Genomic DNA, 21,075 nt, shown 5'->3' with positions numbered 1-21,075 from the left:
GCTAAGAGTAATTACTAAAAGCTAATGATCAACATTAACATAACTGAAAGAATGGATTATTTTGCGAAAACGATTTAAAGTTAACTTAAATATTTTCATTTTCTTACAGGCAAGTCATTATGTCTCGTTCAATAGACGACACCAGTTCATCTGTTTAAGTAACATTACATAGAATTTAAGGATCCAACAGAAAGATAATAAAATCGTTTACATCTTGTGCTTCTAGCTCCCCTGGTGGCAAATTAATACATTTTATTGGATATATATATAAAATATGCCCTGTCGGCATATATTATTAAATAAACTTAAATAAACCAACCAAATGGTTCATAAACTATCAGTTTCCCTAAATTTATCAAATAAAGGTAACTACGAAATTATAAACCAAGTTAAAATAAAAGACGTTGAAATATTGCATACGAATAAATATAAGTTGAAGGTCCTACGATTTTTAACCAATAAAAAAGGACATTATACAGCTGAACCAATAAGAATCAACATAGAAAATTCACTCGAAGGTTCCATTTTGTCAAGTGTTAAAACTGAGCATGACTAAATAAACATGTATAAGATGATTTGTTCTCATGAACCTGGGAGAGGGCCATTTGTAACTTATCCACGTTCTCTTCTTTCTTCTGTAACTTATTCTCCAAGTCTTCAATAATACGTTGTTTCTCTTCCAACTGCTTGTTATACTGGGTAGTCTGCAGCTGTTGAGACGCCCCCTGATGGTTAGGAAAGGCTTGTAGTTCCCACTATAATGTAAATGGCTCCGTGTTATTCAGTAAACTTAATTTAATGAAATGTATTTTATGTAATTATTAAATAAATAAAAAAAGATAAAAACCGAAATAACTCTCGGCTATATATGATATAATAACACACCACATTCTGTTAAAGGCACTTGTGTACAAGTTAAAGGCATGAGTTAGTAATATAAATACCGACCTATAACTGTTGTAGAATGATCCATCGTTTTTACAACTTTTGTTCAATAAAAGAGAAGATGAAGAATATGTGTGTGTGTGTGTGTGTGTGTGTGCGTGCGCGCTAAACTCTTCATGTAAACCTTTCAAAAAGGTTCTACAGAGCCGGAGTCAGTGTTCTAAGAAAGCCATCACGACACACTTCTTTGGAATTATACGTGTATTAATTAAAAGTTATTGAGAAAGGTAGCATTTACATGCGTATGTTTCACGGATAAGTCTCAATCTATCCTTCTTTACAGAACACAGCCCATACCTTCCCCTAGTGGCACAGCGGTATATCTGCTAGACACCGGGTTTCGATACTCATGGTGAACAGAACACAGACAGCCCATTGTTTAGCTCTCTGCTTAACTTAAAAACAAATACAGCTTATACCACTACAAATATCCATAGTTAGTACACCAGATACGATACAACAATGACATCTGAAACACTACAAATATCCATAGTTAGTACACCAGATACGATACAACAATGACATCTGAAACACTACAAATATCCATAGTTAGTACACCAGATACGATACAACAATGACATCTGAAACACTACAAATATCCATAGTTAGTACACCAGATACGATACAACAATGACATCTGAAACGGATTACCTGTTACAAACATTTATCGAGACCCGAGACGTAACAGATTTTATTTAAATTTATCTTTTATTTGTGAAATAACTTCGGATTTCTTTTTTTTTAATCTTATAAGTGAACGGGTGTCATATTTTAACCGATCTGATCCGAATATTTCTGATGTTGAAAGGAAGAAACACTTCCTAAGGTCTGCTGTCTGTTTTAGCTGTTTTAATTTCAGCTGAATACCCCACAGAGGCGTAGCTAGGGTTTTCAGCGCCCGGAGACAAAGTCAGTTTTCGCGCCCTCTCGTGACAAAATGTAAGCCATAAGAGGGTCCGTCATGCTTTCCCGGAAATTTATGAGTTTTAGAACATGAAAACCTGCATTTCGTGGCGTATTTTTAGGGTATGAAGGAGATGAAAAAGTGAAATAATTGGGGGAACAACGGTACTTTGAAGATATAATTGAATAACAGAGAAGGACAGAATCAGAAACAAGAATGCATATAAAGAAATTAATGCAGAATTATTTTATACTAAAATAATAGTCAAATATAACATTGCGAAAACTTAAAACATTACTTTGGATATGGTAACCTGAAAAGTTAACATAAAGTAAAATAAATAGTTTGATATAATGCTTTGGATGTTATTATGTAACTTCAAAGAGAAATTCTTCTTGCCTTGGCTGCTGCAAATTTATCGATTAGTTCCTCAAAATTTATGTTGTCGGTAACCTCTCGCTCCACACTCAGCAAAGCCAAGGCTGACAATCTTTCCTGTCCCATAGATGATCTCAGGTAAGACAGGATAAGTTTTAACTTACTAAAAGACCTTTAACAACTGGCAATAGATGTTGCAATAGTAAGTAAGATCTGCAGACCAACTCTCAGATTTGGAAATACATCATCCCCATACTGCACAATGAAGCGGAGCAGGTTCTCTGGTGTCGAAAGCTTAGCATCAGCTCTTGTCTTGAATAACATTCGGCAGTCCATTATTTCACTGAACATCTCCAAGCCATTCAAGTCTGTATCGTGAGAGCTTGCCATAAAAATGCATCTCTGTTTCAAGCTATTCTCATTAGTTGTGGACATCAGTTCCTTTATGTCTAAAAGAAAGCTAAACCAGAGTCCAGTTTCTTCAAGCTGATGAATCTGTCTCCCATTTCTGTGCATTTTGTCAATCATACATTTCATCAGTCGTAGCATTTCATTTTCTGCTGCGAGTCCTACATCCTCTGCTGTTTTACCAGACATACGGGGTCTGGTAAAGTCATTTAAACACCCATTTCAATTATCTGTTATAGCCGTTCGGTTACTCCCGAAGAACAGGGCGCTGAGGCCATGGTAGCATTCCGAAAACTGGATCACGTAATAGACAATTTACCGACTTTGTTCGGTGAAGTATTCGTGTAATGTGCGTTCTGATTACTGATTTACAGCATATAATGTTACATTTCACAACGTTTACACAATGTTACATAACAACGTTGATTATTCGCTATGAAATGACTGCATTTTGACGTTTTCAAAACGTTTAGATAACTTAATAGAAAAATGTGACCAATTACGACGTTGTGGCAACGTTACTTAGCAACGTCCATTATTCGTCAGGAGGTGACGTTGCAATTTGACGTTTTCGCAACGTTTAGACAGCGTTATGGGATAACGTGATCAAATCACAATCAAGTTGTGTCAACACATGACGTTGCAACTCCCATATATAGGACACTGGGCATTAATTGGTTAAGAGGGGAAAACATTTCATTTTGAAATTCATTCCTAATTATGGCCTGGCATGGCCAAGCGCGTAAGGCGTGCGACTCGTAATCTGAGGGTCGCGGGTTCGCGCCCGCGTCGCGCTAAACATGCTCGCCCTCCCAGCCGTGGGGGTGTATAATGTGACAGTCAATCCCACTATTCGTTGGTAAAAGAGTAGCCCAAGAATTGGCGGTGGGTGGTGATGACTAGCTGCCTTCCCTCTAGTCTTACACTGCGAAATTAGGGACGGCTAGCACAGATAGCCCTCGAGTAGCTTTGTGCGAAATTCCAAAACAAACAAACAAACAATTCCTAATTATGTAAGATCAATTTGGCGCCCCCCACTCCGATGCTGCGCCCGGGGACAGATGTACCCCCTTGCCCCCCAAACTACGCCACTGATACCTCAGTAAGGTTCTTGTTGAAAAATACTTCTTTTTATTGCCATTTTCCAGCAAAGAAGTTTATTTAGAAAGTTGAAACCAGCCAGTATGTTTAACCAAATTAGCCAAGCCATATTAGTGACGATGAGACCTTTCGTAAATTCCAAGGATCATTAGGATGATTGGAAAACGATAGACATAATAACGGTACAGGCGCTATATATATGTATAACCATTTTGCATGTACAACAACTGTTAAGGTGTGACTTAGCTTAAGCAAGTTAATTGTAATTGTTAATAAATGTACTGAAGTCATATATAAATCAGTGTTAGATAATAATAAATAGGCCCGGCATGGCAACGTGGTTAAGGCACTCAACTCGCGATCCTCAGGTTATCCTCAGATAATGACTGCCAAATTATAACGCCCGCACGGCTGAAAGGGCGAGCATGTTTGGTGTGACGGGGAGGCGTTATAATTTGACATTCATTCCCACTATTCGTTGGTAAAAGAGTAGCCCAAGAATTGGAGGTGGCTGATGATTACTAGCTACCTTCCCTCTAGTCTTACACTGCTAAATTAGGGACGATTAGTGCAGATAGTCCTCTTGTAGCTTCGCGCGAAATTAAAAACAACAAACAAAACAATAATTAATAACACAACATTATTTATTTTATTTTTCTCTTCAGGAAAGTATAATGAACCACCCACCTTTTTTCTGCGCATTAAGTGTCCAATACAGTGAAATGTGTAGACATATATACAGATTATGAGCAACTAAATGAACATTCGCATTTGACTTTAACTAGGAGACCTATGATCCATGACTGTAGTATTACACAACTCAGAGGTAGGTCAGAGGGCTTCTAGCACTGATATTCTACTTTCGATACTCGTAATGGGCGGAGAAAAGATAAAAAAAAAGAAAAATATTTTAGGACCAACAATAATACCAGTACACGCAATTCTGCTTGTATCCCTCTTGTTACCCTCCCTATCGAGGATTAACTATACGTTCAGCTCAATGATGTGTCCCTATGCGCGGGGATACTATATTGAGGTTTAAGTTCACCTCAGTGATGTGTCCCTATAAGTGGGGATACACTATCGTGGTTAGTTCAGCTCAGTGATGTGTCCCTATAAAAGTGGGGATAACCTATCAAGATTTAAGTTCAGCTAAATGATGTGTCCCTATAAGTGAGGATACTCTACCGAGGTTTAAGTTTCGCTCAATGATGTGTTCCTATAAGTGAGGATACCCTACCGAGGTTTAAGTTCAGCTCAATGATGTGTCCCTATAATTAAGGATACCCTACCGAGGTTTAAGTTCAGCTCAATGATGTGTCCCTATATGTGGGGATAACCTATCGAGGTTTAAGTTCAGTCTAATGATGTATTCCTACAAGTGGTGATAATGTGCTACAGTGCAGATCACTTACTGCACATCTGGACTTAAACTGAGAGCTCCGTCTTTATTTAAACCAAAACATAAAACTTGCCTATAATATAAACTATTGCAGCTAATTCATAGTGTATGTAAATGAAAGTAAATTAAGCATGCTCCTGATCGGAATAACTTGCACTCTTTCAGATCTGTGAGCTGTTAAAGTAAACCACAGTGTACTGTACAATGAACTATGTCTCGTTTTGGTACATACAGGTTCGTATTACCGTCTGAAGCCTATCCCCTCAACAACTTATCTGAACTAATCCTCGTTTACTACAATAGTGAGACAATGCGCCATGTTGGTATAATGTCAAAACATTTACCAAAGTTTGTTAAACCAAATCCTAGTCTTGTTCTACTTCTATGGAACAGTTTTACAACACTCAGAAGCTTCATTATAGACAATACTTGTCAATACAGTCGGATAAAAAGCTTCCGGTGGTATATGATATCAGAAGGGATTGAGCCCCATATCGAGGGATCCTGATAAGGTAGCCAGGCAGGTTTAATCACATATCAAGAGGGAATCCTAATAAAGTAGACAGGCAGTGAACACATAACTAAAGTCTGGTGTTTACGTGAGTAATTACAACATTAACAAGAATATTACGGTGAATACAGACTAAGCAAAATATGCCTTACAACAGTTACAGTACTGACATCCATTCATACATAAAAAAACTAAGGTATTGCGTTATGTCCATTATATACCAGAAATAGGATATGCTCACCTAGCTCAAAAAGTGTTTTCGACCTGATTTACTGATGAATTAAAAATCAGACTCAAAGAATACTGAACAAAGAAGATGTCTTAAAAATTATAGGTTTTTAGGAATTTAACCTGGAATAGTAGTATGATTTCACTATAACTGACAGACGCTAGTTGATTAGACTCCATTACTTGTGATTATAGTTCTAATAATTCAGTTCGGTTGGTGCCTCCATTACAAAGTGGGTTATGTACTGTCTAATGGCTAACTTTCCAACTTTTGATCATAGATTCCTTGGTTCGCATCCCGTAACCAGCAAAAGGTATCCCGCTGTCCATTGTGGAAGCCATGGAGGAGTGGCGGTTAAATCTCACAATTCGATTAGAGTAGCTTACGTGTTGGCGGTGAGTGTTGTTGACTAACTGCCTTCTCTTAAATCTATCACTTGAAATCAGGGAGAACTCTCACGTCTGATGATGTTAGACAAAACCAAAGGTAATATTGTTTCAGTGTTGTGTCAATTAGTCTTTAGTGTAATTAAAAATAATCGATCAAGGTTTTAAGTTATATCTAGCATTAATTAATACTAGGTGCGTTAATTATTAGTCCTAACTTATTTTTACAAATAAACTTATTTATACTTTTAATTTACACAAGACGTAAAAAGATGTATAGATATATTTGCTCACCTGTTTCGCTTCTAATTCTTCCACCAATTTCTCAAGTCGTTCTTGGAAACGTTCCCGCTCTAATGAGTGGTTCTTTGCTTCATCTTGTGACTGTGCTAACTGTTTCTCAAGTTTCTGGATTTGACTGGACATTTTAACACTTTCTTCTTTCCGTTTTTCTAGATATTTATGTAACTGTTCTATTTCTCTTTCGTATTCTTCGCTAGTCCAGTGACTTTCGTCAACTTGACTCAGTTGGTCTTTGTATCTCTGAACCTCTTGGTTCAATCTCTGACTTTCGGCCTTTTGTTTCTGAAATTCTTGTTGGAGATTCTCGATGTCCCTTCGATCATTTTTCCCCGAATGAGGTCTATCAACCAGTCTGTGTTCCATTTCTTTTCTTTCTTCTTTTGTCTTTTCTAACTCGGCTTTGACATCTTCCACTTGCTTCTGGTAGTTGGAAACATCTTCCATGGCCAACCTTAGTTTTTGTTGTAATTCTTGGTTCTGAGCTTCGGTCGTCTGTAGTTGGTGCTCAACGTCTTCTGCTTGCTTCTGCATCCTCTGAAACTCTTCTTTCCACTTATCAAGCTCTGCTTTAGGAACATATTGAGAGTCTTGTATTTTGCCCATTGTCGACTTTGTGTTTTGAATATCCTGTTGGTGTTGCAATGACTCCTGCTGCAATCTCTCCCTTTCCTCTTCAGCCCGATAGAGCTCATCCTGAGACTTTTCAAGGTTATCCATCAACCGCACAATTTCCTCTTCTAACCTACCAATCTCCTCTTTAGAATGCTCTTGATTCTCATGATAGCCAGCAATATATTTATCGGCATCATCTAGATCTTGTTCCAGCCTCTCCACTTCCATTTGAAGTCTGTTGTTCTCTGTAAGCGACTGTCGAAGTTCATTTTCCGCTTTGTTTAATTGTTTCCTTATTTTCTCAGTTTCCTCTGCGTCGCTGTTCCTGATCTCTCCTTGACTTGTTCGAAACGTCTCCAGTCTTTGAAGAGAATGTTCTAAACGTGCCTCCAGATCATCCACTTGTCCTTGAAGTGATTCCTTCTCTTTTCTTATCTTCTCTAGCTCTAACTCCTTCTTCTCAAAATTGTCTTTCATTTTCCCTGACTCAACAATTATTTTTTCAAAATCCATTTCATGCCTTCCATCATATGATGACACCCTACGAACCTTAGGTTGACCTGTTGTTAGTTCGTACCGTAGAATATCTATCTCTCTCTGCTGTCGTAGTTTCGTTTCTTGAAGTTGGCTGATATCGTGTAAGGCTCTTTCATATTTATCCTTTAGTTTTTCGAGTTCGATGCACAACTTCTCTGTTTCTTCGTAACTTTTATAGTTTTCAGTTTGTGCTACAACACTTTCATTACGTTTAACATCATTTTCCTGAATTGTCTTTAATTCTAAACTTAATCTTTCCTTTTCCTCATTTGCCTTGTCTAGGTCTGCAAGTATCTTGTCATATTTATCTTTTACCTTCTCAAAATCAATATACAGCCTTTCCACTTCTGACTGAGATTTATCCTGTACTGTTTGATATTTAAAAAATTGAGCTTGGTACCTCTCTAGTTCTACCTGTATATTTTCCTTGTCCGTCTGGATCCGATCCTTTTCATTTTGGGTTTTTCTCAACTCTACCTGACATCTGTCCAATTTTTCATACACTTTTTCCAATTCTACATGCATTCTGGCAACCTCTTCTTGTGACTTTTCGTGACTGGTTTGTGTCTTTCCAACTTGCGTTTGTATTCTGTCGAGTTCTATGGACATCCGATCCACTTCCGCTTGTAACTTATCTCTCTCTGACTGAATTCGTCTTAATTCCACTTGAGATTTCTCATATCTGTCTCGCACAACTTCAAGGTCCATCTGGCATCTGTCAAGCTCGTTTCTCAACTTTTCCTCAGACTCTTTTGTCTTCGAAAGCTGTGAACTGGTTCTCGAATACATCTCTTCTAGCCCTTCGAATTCATCTTGAGCTCTTCTGTAGTCCTCCTTTGTTTTGTTTATAACAGCTGTAGCTTTTTCTAGTTCTATATTTAATCTGTCCACTTCTACTTGTACTTGGTGACACCTAGACTGGATTTTGAACGTTTCTGATTGGCTTCTTTCCAGCTTCCCTTGAAGTTTCTCGCATTCAGCTCTTGCCATTTCTTTATCTTCTTGTAGTTTCTGTAATTGCTGCTGTAGTTTATCGTGTTTTTCCTTTAACAATCTATTCTCTGTATGGGCTGTGTCGTAATCTGAGTGATACTGCTCCATTTGGTTCTGAGACTTCTCGAACCTTTCCTTGATGACCTCCAACTCCGCTTGAGTGTTTTCTTTGTCTTTGTTAGACTTAGTTAGTTGTGTTTGAAGCAGGTCTACTCTTTCCTGGAGTTTCTCGATTTCGTGGTGAGAAAGGTCCTTGTCCCGTTGCAGGCGCTGTAACTGTGACTGCGCCCTTTCCTGCTTCTCTTTTAGCTTCTCAGCTTCCATCAATGCTATCTCTTTCTCTCGCTGGTACTTTTGAGTTTGACTCTGTAACTGATAAACCTGTGACTGGAGGTTCTCCATCTCACATTGTGCTTGTTCCCTCTCAGTTTGATGTCTCCGAATTTCACTGTTGGCCTTATCCAGTTTCTCCTGAATTCTATCACAATCTAGCTGAGCTTTATCTAGAGCCGCCTGGGTTTTCTCGTGTTGTAGCTGAGATTTGACGAGAGATCCCTGGACTCTTTCAAGCTCATTGCGAAACTTCTCCGTTTCGGCTATGGATAGGTCTCGCTCTGATTGGCTACGAGCAATCAGTGATTGAACTCTGTCGTATTCTTCTTGGAGGTTTTGACATTCGGCCTGTGCGTTCTCTAACTTTGCTTTCAAACGATACACTTCCCCCTGAGACCTTTCAACCTTCTCTTGAATCTGTTCCACCTCTCCTCGTGCTCTGTCTTGTTCTGCCTGGTTCATTCGAAGTTCGGCCTGCGCGCGACGTAGCTCCGACTGGGCTTTCTCTAATCTCTCTTTTAGGACTTCCACTTCATCTGACTGGTACAGGTTTGACTTGCCGTAGGAATCTCTAATCTTACTCAACTCCGCCTTTAGCCATTCGTTCTGTTCTCTCAAGCGTTCAGTCTCTAGGGTGAGCCAGGAGCTTTCTCCTTTTCCCTTTTCCCATTCCATCTGGGACTTGTTGATCTCTGACTGTAACTTCTCCAACTCTGCCCTGGCTTGACCAAGCTCGGACTGGGAGTTTTCTAACCTCACCTCAACGCGGTCCTTCTCCGCAGCTGACTTTTCGAGCTTCATCTGAAGCTTGTCCATCTCACTCTCGAGAGCGTGCATCTTTATCTTGTACTCTGCAATCTCGTGCTCGTGCAGCTCGCGCTCTTCGTTTCGTTCCTGTTCGGCGCGGTCTCGTTGTTCTCGTAACTGTACGTTTTGCTTCTCCTTATCGCTGATAGCCTCCTCTAAACTGGACAAAGCTCCTTCTGAAGAGGAATGGTGAGCCTGCATGGCGGTCAGTCGGGCTCTCGCCATGTCCACCTGGTTATCCTTCTCTCGTAATAAGTCTTCGAGATTCTCAATCTGGTTTTAAATAATTAAAAAAAAGAGATTCTGTTACAATAAAATATATTTGGACTAAATAGATCACAGTCTAGTTCAACATACTATGGGGCCTGCACAGAAATCACAAATATTCATTGTACTTTTACAGACTGATCAAGTAGTCATATTTGCAGTATTTAATGTACTGCAACTACTTTCAGAGAAACAACAAATACCATACAAAGATCACCTCGATTATTTACTTTCTTCCCTTCTATTTTTCTTTCCACTGATCATGCCATCAGATCACTCACTATCTCTCTGAATCAGTTCTTTTCCACGAGCATCTAGGCCCATTCTCAGAACGTTATTCAAGACTTCACCACCTTTTCACACAGGGAACACTCACAGACCCTGGGTGGGAAGAATGAATAGAACAAGGTAACATTACCAGAAGGATAGAATATGGTAATGGTACATAAAGGACAGAATATGGGAACGTTATTCTAAGGATAGGATATAGTAATGTTACCTGATTAAGTTATTGTGTCACTAGCGTAGACACCCTCCATTTTTAACTACAACTAATTATCAACATTACTTTATGTAATAGAACAGTCAACATTACGTCTCGTTTATTTCATTACTAACATTACTTTATGGTATAGTCAACCATTTGCAGCCACTGAAACTGTACATCCAACTTAACTTCCTAAAATCGCAATCGCATTGTCGTTGTAATAACATTAATATTGTGTAAAAATCAGAATATTCATATCTTATAATAAAGTATCAAAGTTTAACGTTCTGCAACGTTTTGGAAACTAGTCTGTAGCAAGTCCCGACATAATTCTGAGGATTACACATGTTGTTTACAGAATATAATTATACACGTTACATGTATTAATAAGTTATACTCTACTGATTGTCATACGATTAGTCAGTTAGAATCCAGAGCCATTCGAAACTTAATGGGTTGAGTGCCTGGACGGTCAATTTGTTGGTTCTATGTTCTCTAGTCCATCACTCCTAAATTAAGGATGACTAACAGTGTTGGTTGTCGTTGATTAACAGCCTTTCCTCTGATTTATTGCTGCTAAATTAGGAACAGCTAAATTAATATAGCCCTAATACACCTATCAAACAAACAAGCAAATTACATTACGTGACCCTTTACATGAAAATAGCAAAATAGAGTGGGTTTGTTTGTTATTCGTATAGCAAAGCCACAAAGGGCTGTCTGCTTAGCCCACCGAGGGGAATCGAACCCCTGATTTTAGCGTTGTAAATCTGGAGACATACCGCTGAACTAGCGGGGGGCAATAGAGTGGAATGTTTAATTTATTGAGATACATTTCGAAATAATTATGAATTTTAAGAAATGACCGATCCAGTATGGTCAGGTGGGTTAAGGCGTTCGACTCGTAATCCGAAGGTCGCAGATTCGAATACATGTCGCACCAAACATGCCCGCCCTTTCAGCCGTGAGGGCGTTATAATGTTGCGGTCAATCCCACTATTCGTTGGTAAAAAAAGTAGCCCAAGAGTTGGCGGTGGGTGGTGATGACTAGCTGCCTTCCCTCTGGTCTTACGCTGCAAAATTAGGGACGGCTAGCGCAGGTAGCCCTCGTGTAGCTTTGCGCAAAATTCAAAAACCAAACAATGAAATGACCACTTTTTAAAAATTAAAAACTATAGATTCTTTCTAATACTTAAAGGAAATATTTGTTTATTACTATTACTAACCGTTTTTTACCGTTACAAGCCACTATAAAGGTTGTCAGCAAAAAGTCTTTCACCCACAAACAAGCACCATTCTGACTGAGCCTTCCCAAACTTCCTATCTCCACACGTCACATGTATAGACACTGACTACCTCAACATTACTGTATAATATGTGTAGTTGCTACAGCCCCTAGATTAGGAAACCGTGGTTAGCGTACCAATGAAGATTCTGACACATTTCGTAGACTAGGTTTTGTTTGTGGATGACTCGTTCAGCAGATGGTATCGTAAAAGAATCCCATACACGTTTTATTCGTGAGGCTGTCTCTTTGAAAGACACAGGGTAACATTTGGACACGTTTCTAGGATTCTTTGTGTATCATCACTATCTCATAAATATTAATAAAACAAGAAATATAACATCATTGAACTTTACAGCCATCTCCAGAGGTCGAGTCGTTATGAATGTCCTACGTAACAAATGTTTCACGTTTATAACAGAAATTCTGCCCCTACCTTTCTTTGAAGGACATTAATTTTCCGGTCCTTGATCTCCATGTGGTCCCTGAGTTCCTGAACTTCTTGACTCAACCTGTTTTTTTCTTGAGCTGCTCTGATAGCCTGTTGAGTCTTCTTTTCGATGTCACCGTTCTTCTCTTCTAACTTTTGTCTCATTTCTTCTACCTAAACACAATTTTTAATTATACAAAAAAGGCTTAACTTTTTCAGAAATAATTTAGTGATAAATATACTGGCATGTTGGCTCTTTTAAATTTAAATTTTTATATCATTTTAAAAGAGAAATCAAAGTTCAAATCTCTTGAAAGCTTATAACATTTGGCCAAAACGGAACTTGCTAAAATTTTCTAAGAACAATTCTCATGGTCTAAAAAATACAAAAAATAGAAGTTTAACCTTTTCTTGTCATAAAGACTAAAAACCTCGGCTAGAATTCTCTGCATCACTAAAGTTACGATTTTTTAACGATGTTAATCATGGATCGTTCTGGGACTCTATGAAGTGACATTATTTTGTTTACTTTATTTCAGATACTTTACATGACATCTGTTTCTGTATAACTAGACAAAACACTTGGTGCGTTTTAGAGCAAAGACACGTTGGGCTATCTGCTGTGTCCAACATGAGAAATCGAACCTCGGATTTTAGCGTTGTAAGTCAGTAAACTTATCGCTCTTTCAACGTTAGAACTTCCTTTCGATAATACATTAAGTTCCTCATATCTTTCTTTAGCAACTTGTGCTACAGGATTATTCCTAGAAAATCTTATTTTCAGTGATGACGAGAAACCCACTTGTTGAGAAATTTATATGTTCGCTCTTCTATGTAAAAGTGTTTTCTCAGCCCAAACGAGCCGTTTTTGCATATAAAAATCTTATTTTGATAAGACAACTAAATTCAGATCCGTGTTATACTGAAGTGTTTGTGAATAATAAACGAGTCCGGGACAACCAGAACTCATCCATTGAAGAACAGTTATTAATGGTTATATTAATACCAAAGTCATTACCCACCTGGGATTCTTTGAAGTTGACTGCTTTCGTGAAGAAACATTTTTGGATTATATTTGAAGAGGTTTATTCCACGTCAGTTTTTAACAATACAGTAGTAAAAAACTCTTATCCATGGACCATAGAAACTGATTATCTCGAAAGAACCTTTTCAGAAAGAATCTACCCAAAACAAACACTCTGTTTCTTATATATCCTTTCGAGTAAGAAATTATATGATTAAATCTACTGATATTTCACTCGAAGACGGTGCTTAACCAGGTCGTTTAGAGCTACGCAACAAAGCAGTTTTATAGAACTCTTGAATTCCTAAGTTATATCTTTCTTCAGTTTAAAGTTACTTACGTCTGACTGGAGCATGCTGTAATGCTCTTCCTTAGCGAAAAGTGATTCCTTGAGAACCGCTATGTGGCGCTGGTAGTCTTGATGCTGTTCGTCAAGGGTTCTCATCTTCGCGTTCATCGCCATGATTTCTTGATCCCGCCTTTTCATTTCATATCGTAGCTCGTCCACCTATCGAAGGCGATAAAAATATTGTAAATCAAAGTATAAAAGCGCTACCTACATTTCTACAGCGTGAGTGCGAACTAATATATATATATATACACCCTTGTGCATATTAATTGAAACAAATGGTCATTTTACAATATTTTCAGCATGGCACCGGTGTAGGTTCGCTGGACCCGCTGATTTCCTTTAATAGTTATTTTTTCACACAGATGGTGTCATTAGTTGTGTTTTGCAGTACCGTCGATCTATTTTTGGGACATATGACGAAATTTTGAGGAACACTACGTCATTCGAAATTGCGTTGGAACGGCAAGGAGACCAGTCAAAAAATAGCTTCTTACCAACTAAATGAAGAAAAAACGGTATCAATGGGGTATGAAATACAAGATCTGGACGCAAGAACAATGAAGGAAGGTGTTATTCAGTGACGAGACTCATTTCTTCGTACAGGGTCAAAGAAGTCTGCATGTTCGCAGATCTCCAGGTGAGAAACTTCGAGAATCTCACATCAATCAGTTCGTAAAACATCCCTTGAAGAAGTTGTTTTGGGGCTCTTTCAGCTACTATGGCGTCAGAGGCTTACATATCATAGAAGGTATGATGCGAGGACCACAGTACATCAAAGTTTTGCAGAAAAGAGTCGTTCCAGAATTGAAAAAGAGATATCCAGATGGATCTGGCATTTTTCAGCAAGATCTGGCTCCGTGCTACACATCGAAACTTGTGGAAAATTTTATGACTACAACGCGAATAAAGGTGCTGAACTGGCCTGGAAACTCTCCGGACTTAAATCCTATTGAAAATCTTTGGGCGATTTGTAAAGGATGACTTCGGGGAAAAGACTGTACTACGAAAGATGAGCTAATTGAGGCCATAATTGAGGTGTGGTACCGCGATCCAAAAATTAGTAAAGATTACAGTCAGTGATGACGAGAAACCCACTTGTTGAGAAATTTATATGCAAAAACGGCTCGTTTGGGCTGAGAAAACACTTTTACATAGAAGAGCGAACAACGTTTCGACCTTCTTCGATCATCGTCAGGTTCACAAAGACGATGACCGAAGAAGGTCGAAACGTTGTTCGCTCTTCTATGTAAAAGTGTTTTCTCAGCCCAAACGAGCCGTTTTTGCATATAAAAGATTACAGTCAACTCGTGGACTCAATGCCAAAGCGGAATAATGATCTTCTGAAAAATAAAGGCGGTCATATCATGTATTAATTTGTGAGTAATTTTTGGATTCTCATAAATAAAACCCAAAAAATTGAAAAAATCGTAATTTTCCGTTTTGTTTCAATTAATTTGCACAAGGGTGTGTATATATATATATATATAAACACAAAATACAGAAGATGTCATCCACATTTTTATATACTGATTTGGAAATAATATATATATAATAAATAGTGTCCATAATTCCACAGCCCATTGGTCAAAAATAACGAACAACAGTTAATTAACTAATCACGAGATAATAATAATCATCACTAGAGTGCAGTGGTTGTGAAATTCGAACAAGCGGCATATTCACAATGTTTGCGTGATCATTATTCGCGTGCAGTATTATTTTCATACAGTTTAATGGTATCATTCGACTTCTAGAAGCTGCAACTTTATTTAGCTTCTTGCGACACATTTCAAGTCCGTTTAAGACCTGAGGTGATTCCTAGCAAAAATCGGCAGGAGATACCTTGATGGTTACGTGTGTTGGAGAATCACTTTGCAATGTCCCTACGGTTCATACAACCTGGGGAGAGGCTCAATCGAACCTTAGGACTGTTTCATTCAAGTCTTCCTCTCTGAAGTGTAAGAGCGATAATGTATTCTAAGTTACCCCACTATCCAGTCCTCTTTCATCGTAAGTGATTGTAAGCTTGTACTAAGCCTTGTGGTTACACTGTTATCTCATTGTTTTTACATTGATTCTCAAACTGTAGTACGTGGCCCTAGTGTTTGTGGTACGGAAACATTTAATGTAAAAGTTATATAGTTTGTAATAAGTGTGTACGTGTACATACTATTCAATTAAGCCTAATATGTGTATATCTACACACTATTCTCCTCATTTCTGGGTTCACTAGTGTTCTGTTCCTTTCAAGTTGACAAAGGTCACACCACATATTATTCACTTGTTGAAGAAGAAAAAGAATCACATTTTCCCATTAATGGGTAGGTGTGTTTTTTTTTGTTGCTTGGTTTTTTCGTTTGTGTGTTTTTAAATTTAAACGGGATTTTTACTTTTAAAAAATTTAACAAAAAGTGATACACGAGCCGGAAAAGTTCGTGAATTTCTTTTGCACCAGAATAATTGTTAACGTCAAGAAACAAGCTGTCACGAATCTTTCATCTTTTCACACAGTCTTCGCTGTGAAAGATCCACTTCAGTGTGTCCCCCAGTGGGAAAGCGACAAGTCTACGTATTTACAGCACCAAATTCTAGGGATCTGTTATCCTTGATGAAAAACTGGTGTGGCTTTGTTCTAAAAAAAAAATCAAACAACCATTATAACGTTACCTTGCGACAGTCAAATCACCACTCATATCATCTGATGACATCGTCAACCAAACATTATGGTCCTGAAACGATTAGCTGCTGAAATTACGACAGGTCAACTAATTTTATCATAACAGTGTAAACAGTACTGTTAGCACTATTAAATAAGTTCCTATTAAATATACACTTGAAATTATTAGGTTATAAGCCAACTGAAAAACACGTCTGAAATGCAGGTTTTCTGGCTTGATTTTTACATTTTAAGAAATATTTAAAAATATTAAATTATTTTAATTGGTGGTTAATTATAAAAGACGGAAATTTTTGCCTCTTAAAGCACAAATTTATTTATTTATAGAAATAAGGATAATAAAGAGCAAATTATAGGCTAAAACAATTTACTAGTTCGAAAATTCTACCAAAATTTTAATATTTAAAAACACATTCAAACAGTAAGGCACATATCAAAAATTATCATATTAGATAATATTATTTTGTTAGTACATAAATTCGTCAACAGATATCCACACACGTAGTCAAGTAAATTTAGGATTCATGTGCTTGATTGATTTAATGGAGCAAACTTTACACAACACTCAGTTAATTAGAACCAGTTGGTCTGGACTAAAAGATCAAATGGGGCCTCACATATGACACTTTTTTTTGGATTTGCTGAGCTTCAGGACTTGTTTTTATGTCTTCCAATGTGACCAAAATATAACCCAAACTCACATCTTAGGGCTACAAATTACATATACAGATTCATTATTTAAATTAGGTTTCACTTCTCTTTTCGGCTAATGACTGTTTTATTTTGTTTTCATGTGTCATTACTTTTCTATTCTTATTACAGCCAGGAGCCTCAAAAAGATAGTAATAGCGTGTGTGTATGTTTTATAGCCACATCGGGCTATCTACTGAGTCCACCGAGGGAATCGAACCCCATATGTTAGCGTTGTAAATTCCTAGAATTACCGCTGTACCAGCGGGATACGATAGTAATAATCAGAATCTCTCTGAGCCTCTGAGAGGACCTGCATATTATATAGGGCCCCAAATGCCAACAGAAGCGATGTAGTTCTTAATAGCTAACTCTATTCAGATAAACACAAATGTAATATCCCACGGTGGGACGGCCGTAAGTTTACCGGCTTTAAACATTAAAATCCAGGGATTAATTCCACGTGGTGGACACAACAGATAACTTATTGTGGAGTTTTGCCTGAAAGAAACCACAACACAAACGAAACGGAAATGGTATTAGTGACTTAGGGTTTCGCATAAAATTACGCAAAAGAGCGCATTTGTCCCTAACTTTGAACAGATAGGATAAATATAGGACAGCTAGTCAACAGAACACACTGCTAATTCTTAGGCTAACCTTGCCTGATGGAAGAGTGGGATTTAACTGTTACTCTTATAACATTGCCGGGCCTCCAAGATTATTATGCAATTTTGGTTCAAACTCTTGGAGCCTAAAATCCTCGGTTTTACTCTCTAGGTATAGTAACTCTTAGGCCACGTAGAGTACATCAGTTGGAATTATGGTTGTCATATTTATGTCCTAACGTGAAAATAGGACACGAAACTTGTGATTTATCAGAGTTCACTTTGTACGGCAAACTGACCTTTCCGAACTCTCGGTCTTTGCTTTCTAACAGTCCCTCTAGATGGCGCGCTTTAGCCTCGACTTCTATAAACTTGGTTTTAAGTCGCTCCATTTCAAGTCGTTCTTCTTCCTTCAGCTTACCTAGGAACGAGACTACATTTTAAATACTACCTCTAGGATTAGAAATAAGAAATAACGTTAAATAGCCACCATTCGCATCGGTGACATATTATTTATTTCTATTATGTATAACGCTCGTGCAAGTTTACACAAGTGCCATCTGGGGTTACTTTTGTTTGTTCTGTTTTTGAATTTCGCGCAAAGCTACAAAAGGGCTATCTGCGCTAGCCGTCCCTAATTTAGCAGTGTAAGACTAGAGGGAAAATTGATGATCATCACCACCCACCGTCAACTCTTGAGCTACTCTTTCACCAACGAATAGTGGGATTGATCATTACTTTACAAAGCCCCCACGACTGAATGGGCGAGCATGTTTGATGCGACGGGAATTTGAATCCGCAATCCTCAGATTACGAGGCCCGTCTGGGGTTAATTATTTCCCACCTTCTGGGTCAGGTATTTCAATTGAGAATTGAGACAGGAAAAAAAATTAAAGTTCTTAATATAATGCGACAAAGTTATGAACTTCATCTGAAGTTATTGGTATAAAAACAAGTCGGTATTTTTAGTGTTAAGAATGCGTTTTATTGCTTTGTTTTTTCTCGTATTTTCTTTTATTAAACGACTGATGATAACCCGGAGTTTAACACAAGTACAAATAATGATTTTTTGCTTTTTGTTTCCTTCTCGTTTTCATTCACATTGAATAAAATAAGCAATAATCAAAACTAATACATTTTTCTCTCACAAATAAAATTATTTTCCTGTTTTAGTAATGCTTTTTAACAATTTATTGTAAGCTTTTTTATAATTCTTATTTTCTTCGTGTTGATAACGTATGTAACAAGTCTTAAGGTGTCATCTGGTGGTAGAAATCTATATTCATTTCTTTATTCGTAATATTTTATTTGAGATTCAAACTGGACCTTATGAGAGTGAGGAGACTGTTATTGTATCTTACAATTTACGCCACAAAATAAGATGGATACGTTTTAAATAGATGTACCTGTGTTATGGTGTGTCTCCATTAGCCTCTTGACGTTGTCTTCCTTGGATATTAACATCTGTTTTTGATTTTCGTTTCTCATCTCCAAGTCCTGTAGAAAGTCAAAGTCTTGGAATTCACCTTTACAAATAATATAGCTTATATAGAATTAGTGTTTTTCATTTTAACTCTATCCTTTGTCACACACGTGATAAACTGACAATTACTCCAAAACTCAAGCTTAACCATAACTTTTTTTTAATTCCATCTTTGGCCACCTATGTGATAAACTGACAATTACCCCAGAACTCAGGCTTAACCATAACTATTTTTTTTTTTAATTTTAACTCTATTCTTTACCACATACGTGATAAACTGACAATTCAGAGACTCCAGAAATCAGGCTCAACCATAAATAATTTTTGACTGCTGATTTATTCAGCAGCATCAATCACCTAATTGCAAGACTAATGAAAACCAAAGTTATGTAAACCTCACTTCTTTAGTGGAATATCGACATTCGAACTTTGGACCTTTCATGTAACAGCCTTGCGTGTTAACATCAGGGTCACGCCCGACCAAAAAGAACTAATAAGCCAATGAATGGTATCTATGTTGTCCGACTTTGAATATTCTCAACAAAACCACTTTGTTTATATCGGTTACTACAATAAATGTTTCACTTGTAGCAAACCTGTAGTAAGTTCATTATGAGTTATTAGACTGTCTAGATAATACTGTTTACTTAAAGTATTAAGAATGTAAACTTAGAAATTCTTGTGGAATTATTTGTAAAAAAAAAACAAAAAAAAACTAAACGTTTAAATGAATTTCATCTAATTGTGTTTGTAATTACTGGTAAGAAATAATGAAATTCTAAGTCTAAAAACGACACATTCGTAATATTAATTACACTGACTATATTTATCACACATGTATGTACAAGGTGGTTATAGAAATATTGTAGGCATCTGTATAATTACACTGGTTTAATCGTGAGCATACAGGCTTAAATAGTGCATACAAAATCACGAAGGATACATTGCACTAATATCTGAAAGTGTTACTAGAGAGCACTGTGCATGCAAATTAGACTGAAATGAAACAGAAAACAACAGATGGCGAACAAAATGTTAAGTCTGTACAATAGATCGTGTAGATAGTGTTACAATATCACAATGACTGTGACATAGGAGCAGAAATTCTCTAAAACAACAGTTGTTGCTACTACTTTACTTAGACAACAGTTGTTGCCACTACTTAGAAAGTTCTCAACAGTCCTTCTGTTGCCCTGTCCACCATATCTAACAGTCACTTCTATCATTCTGGCAACCATATCTAACAGTCACTTCTATTGTCCTGTCCACCATATCTGACAGTCACTTCTATCATCCTGGCAACCATATCTAACAGTCACTTCTATTGTCCTGTCCACCATATCTAACAGTCACTTCTATCATTCTGGCCACCATATCTAACAGTCACTTCTATCATCCTGGCAACCATATCTAACAGTCACTTCTATCATCCTGGCAACCATATCTAACAGTCACTTCTATCATCCTGGCAACCATATCTAACAGTCACTTCTATCATCCTGGCCACCATATCTAACAGTCACTTCTATCATTCTGGCAACCATATCTAACAGTCACTTCTATTGTCCTGTCCACCATATCTGACAGTCACTTCTATCATCCTGGCAACCATATCTAACAGTCACTTCTATTGTCCTGTCCACCATATCTAACGGTCACTTCTATCATTTTGGCCACCATATCTAACGGTCACTTCTATCATCCTGGCAACCATATCTAACGGTCACTTCTATCATCCTGGCAGCCATATCTGACAGTCACTTCTACCATCCTGGCCACCATATCAAACAGTCACTTCTATCATCCTGGCCACCATATCAAACAGTCACTTCTATCATCCTGGCCACCATATCTAAGAGTCACTTCTATCATCCTGGCAACCATATCTAACAGTCACTTCTATCATCCCGGCAACCATATCTA

General features: G+C 37.6%; 1 protein-coding gene across 2 annotated transcripts in view; it reads right to left on the bottom strand.

The window, feature by feature from the left end:
• The window catches only part of LOC143238170 (uncharacterized), a 117,835-nt gene that overhangs the window by 30,336 nt on the left and 66,424 nt on the right, over positions 1-21,075 (bottom strand). For both annotated transcript variants that reach the window (XR_013020439.1, XM_076478163.1), the window contains exons 3-8: positions 19,076-19,166; positions 17,969-18,090; positions 13,683-13,850; positions 12,325-12,492; positions 6,559-10,122; positions 591-755 (exon numbers count right to left, since the gene is read on the bottom strand). Coding sequence is in view for 1 of the 2 variants with exons in the window: in XM_076478163.1 (XP_076334278.1) it covers positions 591-755; positions 6,559-10,122; positions 12,325-12,492; positions 13,683-13,850; positions 17,969-18,090; positions 19,076-19,166 (4,278 nt within the window). In the remaining variant the exon portion in view is untranslated. The remainder of the gene's footprint in view (positions 1-590; positions 756-6,558; positions 10,123-12,324; positions 12,493-13,682; positions 13,851-17,968; positions 18,091-19,075; positions 19,167-21,075) is intronic.

The sequence above is a fragment of the Tachypleus tridentatus genome, chromosome 13, assembly GCF_004210375.1.
Source record: "Tachypleus tridentatus isolate NWPU-2018 chromosome 13, ASM421037v1, whole genome shotgun sequence".
Classification (NCBI taxonomy): Eukaryota; Metazoa; Arthropoda; class Merostomata; order Xiphosura; family Limulidae; genus Tachypleus; species Tachypleus tridentatus.
Note: the sequence above shows the minus strand (reverse complement) of the source record. Positions and strands in the feature narration are given on the sequence as shown.